General features: G+C 28.8%; 2 protein-coding genes across 2 annotated transcripts in view; one reads left to right on the top strand and one right to left on the bottom strand.

Moving 5' to 3' along the window:
- Positions 1 to 4,345, bottom strand: part of LOC129961011 (troponin T, skeletal muscle-like) — a 37,380-nt gene extending 33,035 nt beyond the window's left edge. Inside the window, exon 1 of the mRNA XM_056074802.1 lies at positions 4,244 to 4,345. Within this exon, the coding sequence (XP_055930777.1) occupies positions 4,244 to 4,330 (87 nt within the window). The 5' untranslated portion in view covers positions 4,331 to 4,345. The remainder of the gene's footprint in view (positions 1 to 4,243) is intronic.
- The window catches only part of LOC129961013 (circumsporozoite protein-like), a 290,038-nt gene that overhangs the window by 97,019 nt on the left and 170,171 nt on the right, over positions 1 to 22,848 (top strand). The window lies entirely within an intron of this gene.

The raw sequence follows: 22,848 nt of genomic DNA, 5'->3' as shown, positions 1-22,848 counted from the left end.
AAATCAATAAAGAAACATTTTTTGATTTGCCTTTCTATTTTATCCGTTGCAATTTACAACAGTTCTGGATAACAGAGATGCAAAAATTTGAGTTACAAACTATAACACATATGCTTTCAACAATACAACCTTAGTCTAAAAATATTAAATAAAATATAATAAAATTATAAAGTTCCATATTTGCTTAATGAGAAAGTTTCATTACAATTTTATTACATCGAGCCAAGGCTGAACAGAAAATTGATGAAGTATTTTTTATGAATTGGCTTTCTATTATATCCATTGTAATTAATAACAGCTCAAAATAGCAGAATTGCAAAAATTTGAGTCATAAATTATAACACATATGCTATCTAGTCATGATAATTTTGGGCGTGTACAGGATATGAGTCCTCAACAACACAACCTTAGTCTAAGAATGTTAAATAAAATATAATAAAATTATAAAGCATGAAAGTTTCGGATATTGCAATACGTCAAACCAAGCCTAAACAGAAAATCGATAAAGAAACATTTTTTTTTTTTTTATTTCCCAGAAAAATGTTAAAAGCCACAGAATTTGCGATCTAATATTTTTCAATGTAGTTTATAATCAAGCGTCGTATAATTTATATATTTTGTGCAGTTTCTCTTTTCGTGTTTTATGATAAAATTGATAATAATAACGCAGAAATGGGACACAATTTTTTCTGAATCATACTTAATATCTTGGTGATCTTGGTAAAGAGAAATGTCTTCAACACACGCCTCTATGAACTTCAATTAAGGAACTAAACAGTAAATAGCTTTTCGTGGAAACAGGCAGAAAGCAAGGCTTGTCGCCCAGATACGAGAGTAAAAGTAATTTCAGAAATTACTTTACCGAAGTACGTGAATTTCAGAAATGACTTCTTCCTGATATTCTACAATTCATTCTATAACAGCTGAAAAAGCAAGATCGTTTTTCTTTATTAAAAACTAATGATTTTCATTCTTAAAGTTGATAGTTTATAAAATCATTTTTATTTAAATTTCGATTCCGAAAAACTTATTCCATTCTCAAAAAAATGACTATTTCCGATTGAACTTGTTAGATTAGTACTTGTTCCGATTGACTAGTTTCCAGAAAGTTTTTCAAAACACCAGCTAACGGAAGTTTAAAAAAAAAAACTGCTTTTAAAGACGTTATTTTATGCAACGAAATTAGGTTCGTGATTAGAAAAGATTTCTCAAAACATTATGACGCGGTAATTAAAAAACATTTTGTACAATGCACGTATGAAATCAATCGATTTCATATTTAAAAAAATAGGATCAATTTCATAAACACCGAAGTACTCTAGATCCTTCTCACAGGACCAAAATTATAGTTAAGGATTATATCTCTACGAATAGTGATATACAAATTGCAGTTATGTGTCCATGATATAACATTTCCTGTAGAAAATGTGCTAGGAACTGAATTACTTATGTTTTTACTTTCTCATTATTGTAGGACAAAGTATTGCAATCGTCAAAAAATTCGAACACGAGATTTTGACGAATTTCCACGTTTCTGACCTTCATGAGTTCGAAAGACATTTTTAGCATTATGTTTGCCTGTATGTGTATGAACACGAAACTCAAATTTTTAAAGCTATATGGGTGAAATGTGGTATATGGAAATACGACAAAATTCGTAGATATGTATATTTCAAAGTTTGACGAAATCCATTAATGTGAAGTCTGGCTGTCTACCTGTTTGAGTACAAGTGAGCTCTATAACTATAAAAAGCGAAGAACTAGGCAGATAAGATTTGGTAAAATTTAGCATCTAAAATCCAAATTCTGACGAAATTATGAACCAAATCTGTTGAAATATTTATAGTCTGTCAGTCTGTATTTTTGCACGCATGTAAACACAATGATCTAATTCAATGAAATTCGGTATGAGATTTTGTGATTACAATTGTAATTCTGTGTCATATTTTAATTGCAATCAATCGGCGAAAAGGTGTTCGAAATACATATTTGTACAATTGGTTCAATAAAAATGCTAGATTCACGAAAAAAATCTATATTTTGTAGCTACTGTTCAGCTACAAAAGCTGCTGTTTGTTATGCTAGATTCACGAAAAAAATCTATATTTTGTAGCTACTGTTTAGCTACAAAAGCTGCTGTTTGTTATGCTAGATTCACGGAAAAAAATCTATATTTTGTAGCTACTGTTCAGCTACAAAGGCTGCTGTTTACTATGCTAGATTCATGAAAAATGCTAGATTCACGAAAAAAATCTATATTTTGTAGCTATTGTTCAGCTACAATAGCTGCTGTTTGCTATGCTAGATTCAATAAAAATACTAGATTCACGAAAAAAATCTATATTTTGTAGCTACTGCTAATTTCACTGCCTTTTTGAAATCGAGAAAAGTATATAAAAAAATCATTCCAAGAGATGAACCACCAAAATTTGATTTATTTCTTCCAAAATATCCCATAATAGATTATTATTTGATTTAAAAGAATAAGCTTTTCTGAATTTTGTTTGCTCTAAACCCTTATAAGCAAAATACCTCCAAAAGTTCAGTTTTCATAAAATGCTGTATTCTATTAATAATAAGATAGATAGACTAAAATTATAACTATAAACTGTTTCCTAAGAAAACTCAAATTAATAAATATAGGGTAGATATAATTAAAGTGAGCCTACTCAGACCTAGGTAGAACCCATTCTAGTTGAAATACTTCTTGAAAACTTGGTTTTGTGCGTTATATGGGCCGTGGTGAAAAGAAAATTGCAAAAAAATGAATAGTTTAAATTTCAACCAAAAGATGGCGCAATGTAGAAAGATCATTATTCAAATTAAGAATGTTTAAAAATGACAGTAGTCAGTGCTTTAAAATCGTTCTTCACCATGCGATTAAAGAAGATCGAGCTTTGCTGATTAAGTTGTTTTATCAAAACTACATAAGTGGTTTAATTGTAGTATAAGAATATTTACACTTGAATGGTTTGCGAAAAGAATCTATGTCGAAGAATGGGTTGAAAAAAATTATTACTAAATTAGAAGAGACTGAGGATTTGGATGTGCTGCCGGAAAAGGACGGAAATGGATTTCAAATGAAAGTGCGGAAGAAATCGCTATTTCTGTGGTTGAAAGAGAATTCGGTTCCAAATAATTTTCGACAAATGTTCGAGCGATGTCACTTGATTTGTCTCTCCCTTCGTCTTCGGTAAAAAGATTCGGCGATCCACTTCGCACAATGTTTAGAGACTGCTGTCATCATGAAAATTATTGCCCCACCACGTATTTCTCGACAAGTAAACCACTTTGAATCCATTTTGGAAAGAATCAGGTAATTGAAATACATTTTTTTTTTGACTACCTGACCCCCTAGGTCTCCAGATTTGAATCGCTGTGATTTCTGGTTGCTGAGATTCCTGAAAGATCGTATCTACGAAGAAAGTATACGGAAACTGAATAAACTGAAAGTAAGAATGACACACCTCGTTTCTGAAATTCTTCAAGAAATATTTCGATTTGCTTTGAATGCGCTATAGCACGCTTTGAACATGTCGTTGACGCGAATGGAATGTGCATTGAACAAATGATGTATTAAAAAAATTGTTATGCTTTAAATTTGTGTTTTCTACTCTTGATGCGTCCCCTTTACATCTGATGGTTGAAATTTGAATTTTAATTTTATTGACCTTTCCTTATTGTCCAATTAACGTATATACCAAGTTTCAGCATAATATATCTACCAGAACGGATTCTACGCTAGTCTGGGAACGGTCACTTTAATTATACCATCCTGCATGATATAAATTTAAATATCCATACGTTTGCTGAATTTCGAATTCTGCCAATAAAAATAAAAATTCGAAAATTTTCTGAATACTTTGCTTTTCAGAATAGACCTTTGTAGTGAAATTACATATAATAAAATATCGATAAAACCAGTACTTTTCCATATTTTAGATTTGAAGTCAACATAATTTTTTTTTAATAATATTTTAAAACCAGAAGGTGAGTATACATTTCAAGTGAGTTTTTCTCTATATAAAAAAAGTTTCTTACAAAAATTATAAAAGAATTTTTTATTCAACTTCGTAGATATTTATACACATTAATTTAGATTCTTTTTAAAAAGTTATAAATCTGGTATTATTAATTAATAGAGTTGGTTGGTTGCAGTTAAATTGCAATCATTGCAGAGTTCAGAATCATTGCAGTTAAAACGTTTTAAAAATAAAGTCATAAATAACGTTCATTTCTGTACCTCCATTGCCAGCTCTGCTTCGGATATTTCGGCTTTCGGTTCTTCTGGTATTTCTGTTTTCGGTTTGGGCTCATCTCTAAAATACATCAGAATGAAAAAATCTAATTGATTGCAAGTTTTTTAGATAAAAGAGTTTCTTTTACATATAAAACATATTTTTAAAGAAAAAAAATATTGTTTAATAAACTTACCTGCTTACAGTCATATAAATAAATTCATAAAGTACCTTTTATTAGAAGCAAACATCTATATCTTACACAGGTATGTTCTAGATACTTCCAAATTATACTTACTTCTTCCTAAATAAATAAAAAAATTCAAGTGTGAATAATAAACATTATTTCAAGGACAAAATAAAAAAAGTTTTACAAGTTAAATTATTAAAAATGTATCCCATTCACATAAAAAGTAAACTATTGAAAATTGAATTCTAAAACGAAAATGTTTACTGGCGAGCTCTTTCCGTTTTAATGAAATCCGTTATTTTATAATTTACGCTACTTAAATGAAATTTAGCTATTGAAAATAGAAACATAACATGTGCAGCGCAAGCGCAGCAAATTTACAAAATTTAATACCAAATACATTCAGGAAATAATTAAATTAACTTGATAAATGGATCGTTTATTTTAGAGAGTATTCAAGGTACATTCATTTGAAATATTATATAAATTTAAAATTCAGCTATATGCTTTCTCAATTAAATAATTCTGTTAAGCAACGGATTTAATTTTTGAAACATCTTTCATTAAAAAAACATAATTTGAAATAAATGACTCAAAGAAATAAAGGAAAAGTAGTTATAAAAATTTATTTTGAATTCTCGTGTATATTTTTCAAAAAGCAATGCTTGTATGTATGCTCATTTATTCAAAATAATGTCAGAAAGAGATGCATAAATCATGCATTTAAATCAAAAATCTAGTCATATAAATTAAAAAATATTTTTTAAAGAAAATTTATGCCGAATTTATTTATATTGTATAAGTTATTTCATAATATAATCATAACCTAACAATGTAGAATTACAAAAAGAGACCAATACATGGCTAGGAACACAAATACACAATTTCTTTTAAAAAAAGTACCAACTGATTAAAAAAAATAGATTTATTTAAGTATCAAAACATAGTAATTATCCTAGAATTCTGAAAAGTACGAGTTACTATATTAAAAAACTACATGCATACGCCACAGCAAATTTTATGAGTTTTATCAAATAAATTTAGAAAATATTCTAGCCACTTGATTCTTAAACAAGTTTCTTGCTTTCATCAGAGAGAATCGTTATAAATATATAAAAGAAGATTTAATATAGCTTACAAGTACCAAGATGAAGATTCGCTTGAAATTCCGTTAAGATGGGAATTCTTTGAATGATCGTAACATTTAAAAGGATTATGATATTAAAAAAAAATATTTTTCATTTAAGCAATTTCATTTATTCTTGATCCCTCAGATGCTATGTATTTAAACCAGCTCAAGTGATCTTTCAAGAATTTCCCACATAATTGCCCTCTTCTCTCTGGATATAAAATTTTGGTTTTTGGGCCAGGACTATGAACCAGGAGTGATCAGATATTTGTTTTCATAGATCCCCCACATGAGAGCTGTATAAAGATCAAAAGACCACCAGACATGAGAGACATCCTTAACCCCCCCCCCCAAACACACACACAAACGCACCAGAAAATCGAATGCATTTAAGAGCCTTTTTTCCAGCCAATTGAAATCAAAATTTGACACAAAACTTCAACTGTAGTCATAAGGTCGCATTCTAAATTTAATTAAGATTTTATTTTATGAGTTATCACGTTTAAATGCATGCAAAAGTACAGACCGACAGATGATAAACCCCTTGATGGATTTGGTGCAAAATTTGGTACAAATCTCCACTTTAGATACTAAATCAGTATACCAAATTTTATTTATCTAGCTCTTTAAGTTTTTGTTGTTATTGCGTTCAATTGGATGTGGGAAGATGGATAGATAGGCTTCCTCTGAATGGATCTCGTTCAAAATTTGATAGATGTCTACAAATTTGGTATAGAGGCCAAATAATCAGCTTCGTCCGACTCAGACTGTTTTTAAGTTATCGTGTTCACATCCAGACAAACTTTAAATTCGTCAAACAGATAGACTTCCTCTGAGTGGATCTCGTTCAAAATTTGATAGATGTCTACAAATTTGGTATAGAGGCCAAATAATAAGCTTCGTTCAACTTAGAGTGTTTTTTAGTTATCGTGTTCACTTCTAGACAAACTTTAAATTAATCAAAATCTCGAGTTCAGTTTTTTCTACAACTTCTTTCTCGCAGTATACTTCGTATACGAGATAATATTAAGTAGCGAAGAATAGGATAACGAAGTATTAATTTATGAAAAAAAAAGTAAAATCTAATAAGTATGAGAATCGGAAATTTTTTAATTAAATGTTTTAAATGAGGATCTGCTTTATTTTTATCTTCTCGTATACGAAGTGTAGAGGAAGCATTATAATTACAAAAAAATTTGAACTGGAGATTTTGATGAATCTCCAATTTTCTGTTTCAAATTATATCTGTCTGTTTGTGAACACTATAGCTTAAAACCGCTTTCAGCTAGACTTGTGAAATTTGGTATATAGAATTAAGACCATATTTGTATATTTCTGCCAGATTTTAAACGAAATCCCTTCATAGGGAGTCTGTCTGTCTGGCTGTTTCAGCACAGGAGAACTCGATACCTACAGAATACAAAAAGCTAAGTAAACAAAATCTGATGTACAGGGTGTCTAAAAAACCTTGACCAAAGCTTTTATTCATTAAATATTGATCACAGAGATATACTGTAAATTACAAAGTTGCGTAAAAGAAAAGGTATAAAATGTTATGAAATCGATTAAAATTTTCAGGGGATTAAACTTCAAAAAATACAAAATTTAGGCTTTTATACGGACCCCGTACAAAAAAATTCCAGTGAGCAAAATGTGCCCCATCCTCTTATAAGATCATGTACAAAATTTCAGCAATTTATCACAAAAAGTCTCAAAGATATGAAACTACGTAAATGCTGACTTAAACCACTTTTGCAAATGTGAGCAAAGAGAAAAAATCATGTCGTATGCTCATGTTTTAGGGGTAGTACACAAATTAACAAAGAAAGTAATGATTGAATAAATAAATAATAATTTTGCTATTTATTGGTTCAAAAGTGTTACAAATTTGTAGAAATAATAACTTAAAGGAAAGATTACATAAAGGAAAGATTACATAAGGAAAGATTACTTAAAGGAAAGATTACACAAGTTTTTTTACAAGTTCATTGACAGTGCTATTTTTAAGTTATATTCTGTAATTCATGATATAAAATTTTAAAGCATTTTTCAGGAAGCATAGATTTTAAAATTTGTATTTAAAACTAAAGATATGAATCATATTTTATTTCCTTGTGATGCATTTCTGCGTCGCGTCATCTGCACTGAAGCTGTAAACATTTGCATTTTAATTTGTGATTGACCCTTAACCAACTTTGTTTTAACATATCTTTGAGAGTTTTCATGATAAAATTCTGAAATTTTGTACATGGAAGTACATGTACATTTTTTATTAGAAGTATTGTACATTTGTTATTATACAAAATCGGGTAGCAACTGAATGAAAATTAAACTATTCCACCATCTCATTAACAGAGAGAAAAAGAAAACAAAATAATGAAGCATTGATCGATGATAAATAAAAAAAATTTTCATTAAACGAATTTGTGTGTAAAATATTAATGAAACATTTCGTTCCCAATAAAAAATTCTTTTGTAATATTAAATTTTAAAATGTATTTTTCATGTTTTTTTAAATACTTAATTTGATGAATATTGATCAAAATCATCAGTCTGAGTGCTTTCCTTCTTGAAAAGTCATAAGCGGGACATTTCTTAGGGCTTGAACCTATTTTCCCAAGAAATGCACCAATGAAAGAATGTGAGTTGTTCAACCAACAAGTCAATGAGGAAGAATGAAAAAAAAAAAAAAAAATCGGGAGAATAAAGGAGAGGGAATGAAGAATAATTTTTTTCAAATTACTATAATTAATTCTTTTAATGATCAGTGCATTTGCTTTTAGCGAATCATTAAATTTCGCTTATCGAGAGCAATTCATTATTCAGAGCTTTTCATGCTTTTTCTAATGACAGCTAGATTCAGTCTATTAGCATTCAGTCCGAAATTCCGCATTTAGGTAAAATATGACTATTTGCTGATATTTACTTAATTGATTTTATCAAAAATTTAAAAAAAATTGAGTACATTAAGATAAATTTCAGTGATATAGACGAATAGATGCATGTGAATTGTGGATAAATATTTTCCAGATTACTAAAATTGATTATTTTAATAATGAGAGTATTTCATTTTAACGAGTCAGTAATATTAGTTAATAGAGCTCAAAGCATTTTACCATGCATCCCAGGCTTTTTACTAATAACAACTGAAGATAATCTAACCGTATATATGCAGAAAATCTCCATTTATCTTTAAAAAAATATTGTCTGACATTTACTTTTTTTTTTTTTTTTTTGTCTTAAGATAAATTTTTAAGGAAAATAATTTATTTCATCTAATGATTGTTGGAAATCATTATTTGGATATATTTTCTAATATATCTATATTAATCGTCAATTGTTTTTACTAAAAATATAAAGCAAAAAAAAATTGGTATTTTTTATAATGATGGCAAATCAACATCTTGCCAAAACTATTTCGAAATTTAAAGAAGAAAGAATTGGCTACAAGCTGGGGGTCAAAGCCCTCTTTCCATTGTAGCCTTCTTTTATTCCTTTTGGCATTTCCATTGCATGAGAAAGAATATTGCAGAACAAGCGACCTATAAACGACAGCGTATCTCGCAACAAAATAATAGGATAAAAATAAAAATGACAAAATACTGAGCTCCTCCCAAAAATCTGTCATTGTTAGGGCTGATTTTCTTGAAGAATAGTGATGTACAGATATTGATTTCTTATCATGGTGACGTAAAACGGTGTAGACTGATTTTATTTAAGATCTGACAATTCGAAGCAAGTAAACATACAATTATCAGGGTGCCATCTATTGAGAAATGTTTTAGATATTCTTATTTTTTACCAATTATTCGCCAAAGAATTATAATTCTAGATTTGTAATGCAGGCTTAAATTTCACATGATTTATTACGAATTAAAAGAAATATTTGAGGTGCATTTTCGTAGCATTAATTTTATTTCAATAAAATTATTTATCTGGTATTAAAAAATAATTTGGTTATAATGAATGTCGGAAACTTTTGTTTAAATAAATTTTTTAAAGGATTTTTCTTGTCCAAAATTTTTTCTTCCGCTAAATTTTAAAGGGTAGATTTCAACTTAGAACACTTTCTTGTATTAAAAAATCGATAAAAGCCAACAAAGATGCAAATTATGCTCTTCAATTACGTTGTATCCAGGCTCATTTTCATGTGAAATATGTAAAGGAGAATATAATTAAAACCGATTTTATTCTTCCTGCCTTCAGAGTATTATTTTTATCAAGAAATAAAATAACTTCCCCTAGTAACGGACAGATGGCACCACTAACTACTGCCTAAAATTAAGGAAACCAAGTTTCAGAGCAAGTAATTTTTTTAAAAAAACTCGTCTCTCTCTTAAGATCATGTGTATGAATTTTGGGATCGTGAAAACACAGACAAATAGTGGAACTGTTTTACTTTCCAAAATAAGTAGACGCATATATTCGCAAAAGCTTCTTATTGAGAGATATTTCATAAAATTTTACCAAATAAAACTATTTAACAAACTAGAAAGTCGTTCGCTAAACGAACATAAAATATTTGAAGCTAAAAAACATTCTCAATTACTTGAGTAATTAATTTTTTTTTTTAATTAGCATTAATTTTCTGATAAACTACATTTCAGGCATAAAAACTTCAAAAGAATCGAGGTTTATTTTGATTCTTGAGTTTTGTTTTTTGCTGAATTTCGCATTTAAAACATATAACATTCCATAAGCAAAAAGAGGGTTTTCAAAATGGAAGTCAACAATGTTGGAAATTTGGTTCCTGATGTTTCGTGACAGCAACAGCAAACACGAGTTGAAGGCGGAAAAATCTTCTTGAAAATATAAAAAGTTGCTCTCTTTCAGAAGACATAGTGTTGCGGTTCGTAATAGTTAGAAGGAGTAGTTTAAATTTCATCTTTTGATGGTAAAGTTTTAAAAATTTCATAATTTTCTTTTGGGTTGTTATTTTCTAAAACCATAATTCCACTTCCATAAGCGCAAATGTTTTAATTACTTTATTAATTGCCATTAATTTAAGACTAATGTGTTTTCAAACAATATACTTGGAGCTGTTCGTAATTATTCGAACGGATAAGGAAGAAGATTATGTTTAAATAAATACAAAATGGCATTATTTTTATTGTGATTTTTTTTTAATTTAGCGTATTAATCTACTCGGTATTTGGGGGAGGGAAAAGGTCTGTTAGATAGTTGCGCCAGCAGTAATTATACTAAAGAGATCAAAGATTTCTGTTGTGCTTCTTCGCCGTCTTTTTGAAGATCGAAAAGATCGGATAAAGATTGGAAACTTATCCAAAAAGCATTAATTGTCAACTTGAGTATCTACTATTTGTGAAAAAAGCATGAAGCAAGAGGATCCATTGTCAACAAGAAAAAGGGAAGAAGTCAAGTGGACTCATGATTATAATATTGAATGAGAAAAGGATTGGACGATATATGGTCAACTGAAATTATAGAAGATTTGACAGTAAGTTAGCTCTAATATTTCGCAAAAGAATCAAGAATTTGGCATTGATTAACCGCCTTTCAAAGAAATAAGACATTCCTTGAAATAAAATATGGCCTAAATCTTTCAATGAATTCAGTTTTGGGGACAATGTTTTAAAGACAGACGAAAGCAAATATTAGGTCTTTGAATCAAAGAGTGCAAAAGGGTTGGCTACAATAAAATGAGGTACTTAAAAAGATTGCACTCTGTCGACAATAATGAGAGCTGAAATGTCCATGTAAGGACATGATTTCTTTCTACTGATATCGTTAAAATTGCAATGATTGATGTACGCCGATATCCTAAAGAAATCTACCACAAATTTGTGTATGGGTCTATGGCATAGTTTTCGGCATAATGAATAATGATATACAAGTCAAAAATTGCCAAAGATTGTTTCTTAAAAAATAAGAATGAAGTACTAGAGTGATCACTAGGGTTTATACAAAAACCAACTTCTTGAAAAACCGGTTTTCGAATTCGATATTTCCAAAAAAAACCGGTTTTAGCCGGTTTTCGAATTTTTGACAGAAAAAAAAATGAATAGGGAAAAATAAAATATTTTTCCCTATTCTATTTATTTTATTTTATTTTAATTTATATAAACTACCAAAAAATGAAATCAATATAAAAGTCAAAATATAAAAAACAAAATTAAAGATTACATATACATATTACTTACACAAAATAACGAAAACTCAAACAAAAATTTCAAATAATATTTATATTATTTTCACTAATTTTAATTTCTCCTAAGAAAATAGGATTTTAAAAACGATAAAATATCCACTGAACGGTGGCTAAGTCTCGTTCTTATCTTGGACACAATATTGCCTGAAATTGAAAATACTCGTTCATTAGTTACTGAGTTTGGCATCAAATTACAAATCTAAGTTTTTTGTTCTTTTATTCGTTTGTTCAAATAATGAAAATTCAGCTTTCAGTGTCTTTGGATTTGTAAGTTTTTCTTCAGGGTCTGCAAGAAACTAAACAATTATATTATTTCCGACAATTATTTTATGAACTACTTTCAAATGATTATATAGATTGCTCATAGATGATCCTTTGCAGCTCAACATTTTATTACAATGATTTCAGATTGCCGTGTCTATTCCGAACTTTTTGAAACTATCCCAAACTTCCGACTTACTCATTTTTATCTAAAAATGAAATTAAAGTTATTGAATAAATATTTTTGATGTTTATTTTACGATTTTATTATTTTAACTATTAATATTAATGCAATTTAAAATAATCTAATCTACACATTTTCTAGGAATTTAAAAAAAAAACACTTCTTAATCTAATTCCGATGCTTGCTAAAGACATAATTTATGTTAAGACGTTGCAGAAGAAAATATGGAATATTTAACACCCTGTGTTTTATATAAAATTTCATTAAACAGAAGCCAGAACTTCTTATTTTACACTAATTTTTGATAGAATAAATTTATATAATAAAATTTAAATTTTAAAATGCAAAATAGGAAATATAAACATAAAAATTAAACATAATTAATACTTACTTTATTTTTACCAAATATAACAACTTTATATTTTTGTTTCCAGTTTTCACCTTCACAATATTAAGCAAACCTGTCATGACTCGAGACGGATCGGATTCTGAGACCACATTTCGACAATTCCATTTCATTAAGGGGTAAGATGCGGAAAGATAGGCACATTTGACCTTGGATTCCTCTCATTAGATACTTCTTTATTTCTATTTTTTTTTTTTCACGTGTATGTGAATGTTATGTCATTTCTGACAGCATTTTATTTTAACTGAATATTTCGTATTGATATGGCTAGTTCAAGTGGTGCGAAAAGCATTAAATACTGTGATCAAGAAGCAGAAAACGGGAAATTATTTATTCCTTTCACACGTTCTTCGAAACGAGCCAGTCAAATTGCTGACGTTTCTATTAGCACCGACTTACGACCTTTTGTTTCATCTAGAAAAAAAGTGAAAAGGATGTTCATGAAAAACATAAATTGACGAATTGGAGGCGCAATTGTGCAGTGTACAAGCACTGGCCAACGCAACTTGCATTGTTGAAAAAATATGTTTGCTGCCCGTTTCATAGAATGAATAGCAAATCAAATAAGTTCAAAATTAATTTTTACATAATAATATGAATTCTTAAAACCGGTTTTCTTAATTTAAAAACCGGTTTTCAAATGTGACAAATTTACTTTAAAAAACCGGGTTTGAAAACCGTCAAACCCTAGTGATCACCATTTAGCCCAGACCCTAAAGCCAACGAAAATGTGTTGCCGATTTTAAAGTATTTGCATTCTGAAAAATAAAAAAAGTAAAAATCATTTTCTTGCGAAGATCGAAGATGAGTGGCAACATTACGAAGACAACAGTGCAGAATCGAGTTGATACCATGGATCAAAGACACATGTCAGTGACTGAGACCAAAGAAAGTTCGACTAAATATTAAACAATAGTTTGAAAACATTTTTTTAAGTTTATCTTTCATTGTAAATTTTTGATCATTCGAATAATTTTGAGTAATTCGTAATTTAGAGTTATGTAAAAATGTTCCTATTCTAAAATATTCTGTTTAGAATATTTATGTTTCTTCCATTGAATAAGATTGAATTAATGCTAAAATTAATATGTTTGAAATATAAATAAATAAATTTATTTTCTAAAATAAGAAGTGCAAAATTTTTATTTGTGTTCAAATAATTTTGAAAAAACACTATATCAGCTATATATTAGATTGAATCTTGCTTTTCGTTTGTTTGAACTTTACGCACCAAGCAATGACTTCAAATCTTTCACATTTTGCCGAGCTCAACTGATTAGCCTTACTAGTACAAAACATTCTAAAATATTCCTAGAATGTTAGATATACTGAAGGCTGTACAATATCGTGAAGATACCATTTTATTATTATAGAGCATCTTATACTAATAGGGAAGCTAAGGTAGAGTTATGGTTTCTCACGAGTTATTGTTACATACTATTATTGTAATGAAATTATTTCAATTTATTTGAATGAACTTGATATTTGCATAGCTATAGACGCTTAACCCTGCTATTCTGTTCGGGTCTAAATAACCTTAAATAAAATGTATACCTTCGTAAAAATATATAGTATAGGGATATTTTCATGAAACTTCTCGACACCTTTGGTAAATAATATACATATGTACTCCTAGAGGGATTTAAGTTTACTCTTATTTCGAAGGATTTATTTTTTTCAATTTATACCTAATGTATCGTTCGGGTCAGTATGACCAAAAGTAAAGAAATCATTTATTTTTACTCACACGTGTTCATTTTTGTTTGGGATGATTCAAAAGAAAAGAATAATTATAGTTTCTGTAATGTATCCGTTTTCTAAATCTGTTTCGTTGACGCGTGTGCTTGGTCACATGGCAAGAGAGCTCGTGCGAGGTCCGAAAGTTGATACAATTGGCACGGGCCAAACTCTTTGCTCTTATTGCAACGTGTCTATTTTTCTGCTGTATTTCACTTTCTGATATACTGTAAAAGATTTGTACCTGTGAATGTGAGAGAAAAACATGGTGAATCGAAGAAATTTGAGTCACGCTGATGTAGCTAAATTAATAGAAGCTTCTGGCAACGAAGAAGAAGTATCCGAGTATGAAAATAATACACGTGATGAAATTGAGAGTGAAAGTTCTGGTAGCGATTTCGATAGCAATATTCAAAAAATAATCTATAAAGGGGAGATTCAGTCCAAGAATAGTGAAATAAAGTGGAAACTGGATTCGCTGTCACGTTTTTCTCAATCAACAGATGCTAATATTACAAAAACTGCTCCAGGGGTCACAAGATATCAACGGCAAGGATAACAGAGATAAAAAGCGCATTTGAGGAAGTATTCAATTTTACAATTAGAAACGAAGTCATAAATATGACTAATATTGAAAGAGAAAGGGTTTATTGAAAAAAGTTGAAAAATATTGAAAGTAAAACTTTTCAATCATATATTAGAATTATTATTGTTAGCTGGTGTTTATAAATCATATGGAGAATCAACAAAAAACTTATGGGATAAAGAAACTGGCAGAAATATATTTCGTGCGACAATGTCCCTCGAAACATCTTGCACCATATCGAGAGTTATTTGTTTTGATAATAAATCCACTCGTCAAGAAAGAAGAAATTTGGATAAATTAGCTGCAGTGCGAGATATCTTGGAAAAGTGGATAGAAATTCTAGCAAAATTATATAATCCGAATGAAAATATTACTGTAGATGAACAATTAGTAGGATTTCGTGACCGATGTAATTTCAAACAGTGTATACCAAGTAAGCTATCTAAAAAATGGATCAAAGTATGGATTTTATGCGACAGTAAAACCTCGTATGTATTGAAAACACAAATTTACACTGGAAAAGGACAAGGGTCAAAGCCAGAGAAAAATCAGGGAATGCGAACAGTGTGTGATCTTACTTATGGGTATTCGGGGCACAATATTACATGTGATAATGTTTTCACATCTTACAACTTAGGACAACTTCTTCTAAAATGGAAAATGACTATACTTGGCTCCATTAAAAAAATTAAATCAGAACTTCCTGAACAAATGCCAAACAAAGAAGTTCACAGCTCCTTATTTTATTTTACAGAAGACACAACAGTTGTAAACTACATCCCCAAAAAGAACAAAAATGTTATTCTTATGAGCACTTTGCATCATGACAAAGAAATTAGCAACAGACCAGACGAAAAACCATTAATGATCTGAGATTATAATTGAACTAAAGGGGCTGTGGATACTCTTGATCAACTTTTAAACAGACACACTTGTAAAAGAAAAACAAATCGCTGGCTCATGATAGTATTCTATAACATGCTTAATATTTCTGCATACAATGCACTTGTTCTATGAACTTTAATACATAGTGAATGGAACAAAAACAAATTGACTAAACGAAGGCTATTTTTGAAAGAACTGAGAAAATCACTCATTTTTCCATACATTGAAGCAAGGCCACACCTACCAAGAAGTGAGGAATCAATAAAAATAGTGAAACGAATACAGAGAAAAAGGGAAAATGTACCATCGAGATCTGCAAAGAATACTTCATTGTGTGTGAAACGTGCAAGGAAAAGCTCTGTCCATCAAGCAATGATTGGAAAACTAATATGTTATGCTGCAATTGTATAAATCACTTTTGCAAATCTCATGTAAAATATTATTGTTCAAATCACAAATAAAAGTAAGTTTCAATTTCGAATATTTTTCTACTTTTTTATAGATGCTTTATATTATTGTAAGTTTCAATTTCAAATAATTTTTGATATTTTTATGGCTGCTTTATATTATTAGATCTATTTTTAAACTTATATTACTATTGTTTAAACCATTTCTTAAATGTCACCTGTCAATTACTGTACGAAAGATTAGTTTTTTGAGTCTGGTCATATTGACCCGAACGCTACATACGTGAAGTAAATATGAACAGAACAGTAGGTTTGATTTGCGTTATTGGCTTTGTATGCATGTCCTTAGCAACGCTTGGGGCTCTCTAATCACGATATTGGGAGAATACAATTTTTCCGTTCTTATTAATTTTGACATAATCTAACAGTTTATTAAATATATGAGTTGCATTATTTTATAACAATACCAAAATCATCTACCAAAGCATACAATGAAAAACTTTATAGATCTAATTATATTAAATTTCGTTTTGCTTATTATTTATTCAAATTTTGTTGACCTGTTTATATGTACACGAGGAATCAAGAAAATCTTTTGAGAAAATATAGAAACTGTGTTATACATTTTGAGTCAAATTGAAATTGAGAGCAGAAAAGATGTTTTAAATCCATGCTCCAAGTTATTCTTTGATGCATTTTCAAAAAAAAAAAATGTTGAATTAAATCGTAAATTTGAGTCCAGCACATTTTATTCATGAAATCGATGCAAAAGGGTTTCATTTCTTTCGAGAGTAGAGGCTTTCATCTGCACGAAACTTCTACCAGTGACTTCTCAAGTTATTTTTAGATTGCTACTGATTAATGTATGCCGTTTTAAATCACCAGTTATCTTATCAAATTTAACGTTATATTTCTTCAAGAGAAAACTGATTTTCTTTTCCTAAGATATCATTTCTTTATTATTATTTTGTTATCAGAACAGCTTTGAACTAGAAAATGGAAGTTTTTGGATTTTGAAATTATTTAAGCACCTCACTTTATAGAAGGTTATTAGCAAAATTTGCAAAAAATTATAAAGTTACGCAAAAATAAACATGCAGTAGCAAATCATATTATCAGTAGCACTAAATAACATTGTGCATGCAATAAAACTACGTATTTAATGAATCGCTTTTATATCTCTAAAAGCAATGCATTAAATATTTTATGAAATTAACCCCTTAACTGAACCATTTCCATGATGAAATTATCCGTAAAATGCGAAATTTATTTCTAAAAATCCCTCACATGATACTTAATTTAAAAAATCAAACGATAAAGTGTATACACATCGAATATAATACAAATGGTTGCATAATAAATTTTGTTAAAAGGTCCTAGAAAAGTGAATAAGATTTCGTTTTCATTAAATAAAACACTGCATATCGACCACACCAAACTTAAGATTTGGATTGACATGTGTACACGTCAAACTCAGTTAACGGGTTAATAAATTTATTATCTGGAAATCTTGGCAAATACATGAAAGTATTGTATCATACAGTATTGCTTGCATAATGATTATTAAATGGCTATATAGAAAAGTTCGTGAAATAAACACACAGGTTTCCAATAAAGTTATATAAACAAACTAATGGAAAAAGAAATATCAATAGGAAGGGAGATCGGTGTCTTGTGAAAATTTTTACTACATTCTTTCAATATCGAATCCATATTTCATTCCATTTACAAAGTTCGCAGAATGCATAAGATGACAGCTCTTTCTGCTCAAGGCATCTATCGATCATCATAAAACTCGCACCAAAACATAGAGGCATCGGAATATCGGATTCTGAACAAAGTTATTTTGTAAGAAGAACCAACATTAAATCACATTTTACGAAGTCCTTCTATTTAGTATGCCATCTATCTCACATGCATCATTATTAGTTCAGTTTATCTCTCATAATAATTTTAGGGCATACCTACATATTGCAACAAACAATGTAAAGAACAGTTAAAAAGGCCAAAAGGGATGGTGTAATGCTTTATGATCAAAAGGGGCGCGTGCTTTAGCATTTTAGAGTCCCCCAGTGATCAATTGCATTTCAATCTTAAAGAGGGATTGCAAATATGGCTTTTAATCAATTTAAAATGAATTTTAATATTTCCCTAAGGATAAAAGCTAGGAGATTTATAAGAGCAATTTTATCAACCTTGAAACTCCTTAAAAGGCAGATGAGACATGTCTTGATACTAATGACTAGGAAAGAGTGCTCACGTTTTCTTCTACAGTGAAATCACTGATTCGTCTCTCTGTAATGTTTACAGCTCGTAGCTTTTAAATGTTTGGATATAGGTTTCAGACAAATTATCGTGAAATTCAAAAGAACCCGCAAACTTATGATTTAACTGTTAATATCAGGGCACTTGTGAACAACTTTATTATTGTTGTCAACATAAATTTCAGGCTTGGTCTTAGTGATATGTATCAAGTTACCAACATATTATGATATTCTTTTTGGATTATCATCTTTTCCTCAATTATATCCGTGCATTAGAGAATGCGATTCATTTCCAGTATTAATATCATGCTTCTGATACACGTCCTTCAAATCACATAGCTATGCTTAAAATGTAATATAAGTAATGAATAATAGAAATGTAACTTAAGAACGTCAGATTAAAAAAAATGCATAATTGAAATGCAACTTAAAAATAGTAGATAAAAAAATGCATAGTTAAATATAATATAAAAATCTCACTATAAGAAAACTTGCATTTATATTCTTACTTTAAAATAAATATTACTATCACAAATGAACATAAAATATTATTTTACTTGTAACAAACAATAATAGCATTTTGACGGAATAAATAAAAGACTCTGGTGGTTAAGAAAGTAATTTTTGTAAATAAGCTTGAAAAACAAAATTATATTTAGTGCAAAGTTTTTTCCCTTTCTTCTCCTTCTTCAAATAAAACAAAAAAAAATCTATGAAATCTAATCATTAAAATGGCTGGTGAGAAAATAATTTTTCTTTTAGAAACAGAATCAACTGTTTGCATACTGTAAAAAAAGTTCGCCGTTATTTTTTGGGAACAAGAGACTTCATTCTCACTAGAATTAAACAAAATTTTTATTAAAAAATCATTCAAAATAATTGATAAATGAAAATCCATGGCATTGAGTAAACTGCTTATATTTTAAAGTTTTAATTTATGATCGAAAAGTTGACGGAGAAATTTAACATTCATATATTTAAGTTCCTAAGTTGAAAATTAAATGCAATCTCTTTATATAATATTTTTGATATTTATATGTAGCATATTAAGACACTGAATTTACAAACCATATCACTTATTATATGATAGAAAACAGCGATCTTTATGTCTGCACTAGCCAAAATAAATTTAAAAAATGTATTATTACGAACAGCTAATCGAAATCGTTTAATTCACGCAGAACAGTTTTTAGTCCATGTTTATTATGTTCCCGAAATTGCGTCTATAATTCTTTATTCCATATCTAATCGCGTGAAATGTGTATTATTATACTCACTATCCAATTTCTTTTCTTTATCTAATGCATTATATAATCCCAAACCTTGTTACGAAAAACTTTATTCTCCAACTGTGGAATTACGTTTTTTATAGTGTTTCTCATATTTATGATTATACAGGGTATATAATAAGGAGTTTCTAAACCTTTACACAGATTACATCCAATTCCAAAAATGTTTTAAACAAACAAAAAAAGAAGTTTTATATTTTAAGCCAATAAAGGTACTGCTGAAAAATTAAGAAATGTAATGTTTTAATCAATCCCCTGGATTTATTAATAGTATTCATAAAAATATCCTTGATACACTGATGTCTTAGTCAAGAAAAGCTCCATCTTTCCTCGACTAAAATTGCTCGAAGCCACCTCAAGAGAACGGAGTCCATAGATTAAATGATTTTCCATGCGGCAATCGTAGAAACAGTCTAAAATATTGAACTTGAAGCTCCATAAATCTATCAGTTTTAGTCACAGAAGATTTTTTTTTTTGAAAATGCTAGTGAATCAAAAGCATTTTACTAAATATAACTGATAGGATGAGGAAAATAAAAAGATTCCTCGGCCTTTTCAGCAACATATTTATTCCCTCAAAAAACACCCAAAATATTTTTTACGTCATTTAAACCATTTTTCCAACTAGAAATATAAGCCCATCTATAAAGATTTAGATATATAGGGCTCATTTAGAGTGAAGATCCTATATTGGTTTTGCGGATTCACATAAAACTGTTAATAAATTAAATAATACCAAAGAAGCTGAATTTTTCTGATCAATCAGAAGTAGAAATGGCTTTAATGAAAGTAAAAATAAAGCACATAATGTAAATGTGAACAGTCAAATTAAAAAAACACATAATGTAAATGTAAATAGTCAAATTAAAAAACCACATAATGTAAATGTGAATATCAAATTAAAAAACCACATAATGTAAATGTGAATAGTGAAATTAAAAAACACATTATGTAAATGTGAATAGTCAAATTAAAAAAAAACACATAATGTAAATGTGAATCAATAATTAAAAAGTAATACAGGAAAATATTTGCTTGAAATTTATTCATCCCATTACTTTTGAAATTTGTTTTCATTTTTAAATATTTTCAACGATTTTTTTTTAACTTTGGAATAAAGCAGGAGTCTCAGACATTCTATTCCTTTTCAAAGATGATAATAATTGGATATTTTTACACCCATAAAAGTGCACTTTTTATACATGTTTTCAGAATGCTGGAACTTCGATTAAATAAATGTACGAAATGTATTTCATTTACCCAAGTATGCCCGAAAGTAAATAAATAAATAATCAACGAAAAATTTATTAATAATAAAAAATTAATTTAGCATTTTTATAAAATAAGTTTTAGTTATATATTTGAAATAAAGACGAATTTATGAATAATATTTGCTTGTATTGAATGAAATGACCAAAACAACAGTTCTCAATGCTTTTGAAATTTCTGAATTTACCTATAAAACCCCTATGGGTCGAACCCTTAGTTTACGAAGCCCTAAATTACACTAAAAGGCCATTATTAATTTTTTAAACAAAAAATTTATATACTGTATTTATATTAGATAATTATAATGATAAATTCATGATGCGAATGAAAATGCGACATGAAAAAAATGATTAAAATTAAGAATTTCTGCTGAGTATTAAAATCATTATTTTCTTAGAAACATAACATAAAATTTCCTTAAGAAAAAGCATCTTAGAAAAATTCATTATTTTTATTTTTTTATAAAAAATTAACAATTCGTTGTTTACAAAAAAAATGGAAAAACAAAAACAAAAAAAAAACCCTTGAAAAAAAAATTCTTTTTTTTTCATTGCAAAAAGAAGCAAATTCTTTAAAAATAAAAACCACTTAAACCACATTTCTAAAATTGTTTATTCATGCCAGAATTTTGGAGTTGAGCAATAAACTATAGCGGCTATCAGTTCAGTAGAGTTAGTTCAGTGAAATAAATAATCAGTGTATTCATTTTAGAAAACATTTAAAAAAATTTTACCCAACCAAATAAGAAGCACTTGCAAGATTTTAAAAAAGGGGGTAGGTCAGAACTGTAATCAAAGGAAATTTTTAACTTCTGTGACCCTAGGAACCATGATTTTCAATTAAAGAAGATCTTTAAATGCAATTTTCTCATAACTTCTTTTCATTAAAAAAATATTTCCGTTAACGCGATAATTCAAATCCTAATAGAGATAATTGCCTGAAACCAACAGTTTAAGTTTCAAATAATATGATAATGAAATGAGGAAAAATTTTTGCAATTTGTGAAATACGTTTTTTCCTTTATAGGCCTTTATATCAAAATTCAGTGGTAAGTTAAAGGGAAAATGTAAACATATCCCCCGTCTAATTTACTTGCATTTCAAAATGTTTCAAAGATTTTGGGTTATTTCATAGATCAACATCCCCTATAACTTGCGTGCAAAGAAAATTCCAATTGTGGCATTACAATTTAGAATAGAGCGTTGACCGTTTTGGCCAAGTTTCATAAAAAATTTACTACAAACTAACTTGCTTCTCAAAAAGTATTATATTTATAAAGAAAAAACATTTTCGTCATTCTTCCTTTTATAATTGCATCTAAAAATGCATCTAATGCATCTAAAAATAATGAAAGGTTATCAAAAATCTAATTTTTCAAAAATTTGTAGTCGGTCAACATAGTTTTGAATCGATGTGAAATGAAATTTTCAATTGATGTATTTAAAAACAAGCGATATCACTTTTTTTCTTCATTTTTGATACTGGAAACCGGCTGCCTAATAAATCTTTTATTTTGTATCTAAAAGCTCCAAGATTTATATTTTACAAATTTGCTATGAGAATATACATTAAAACTTTCTATATAGGATAAGAGATTCATTGTAATATTTTATTTGTTTTAGAGCCCACATTGTTATAGAGCCCACATTTTCTGTAAGTTTTGATTGTTAAATTAATACGTAGTTGGCGGAATTTGCTTTTTTTAGCGTTGTAACTATCATCTCAGCAATTATTTTAAAAAAAATCTAGTGTTAAACAAGCATTCAAACTTAATGCTTTTATGGCATGAAGAATTTTTATTTGTTATTGTTATTTTATTTGTTATTAAGATTTT

This window comes from Argiope bruennichi, chromosome X2 (genome assembly GCF_947563725.1).
Source record: "Argiope bruennichi chromosome X2, qqArgBrue1.1, whole genome shotgun sequence".
Classification (NCBI taxonomy): domain Eukaryota; kingdom Metazoa; phylum Arthropoda; class Arachnida; order Araneae; family Araneidae; genus Argiope; species Argiope bruennichi.
Note: the sequence above shows the minus strand (reverse complement) of the source record. Positions and strands in the feature narration are given on the sequence as shown.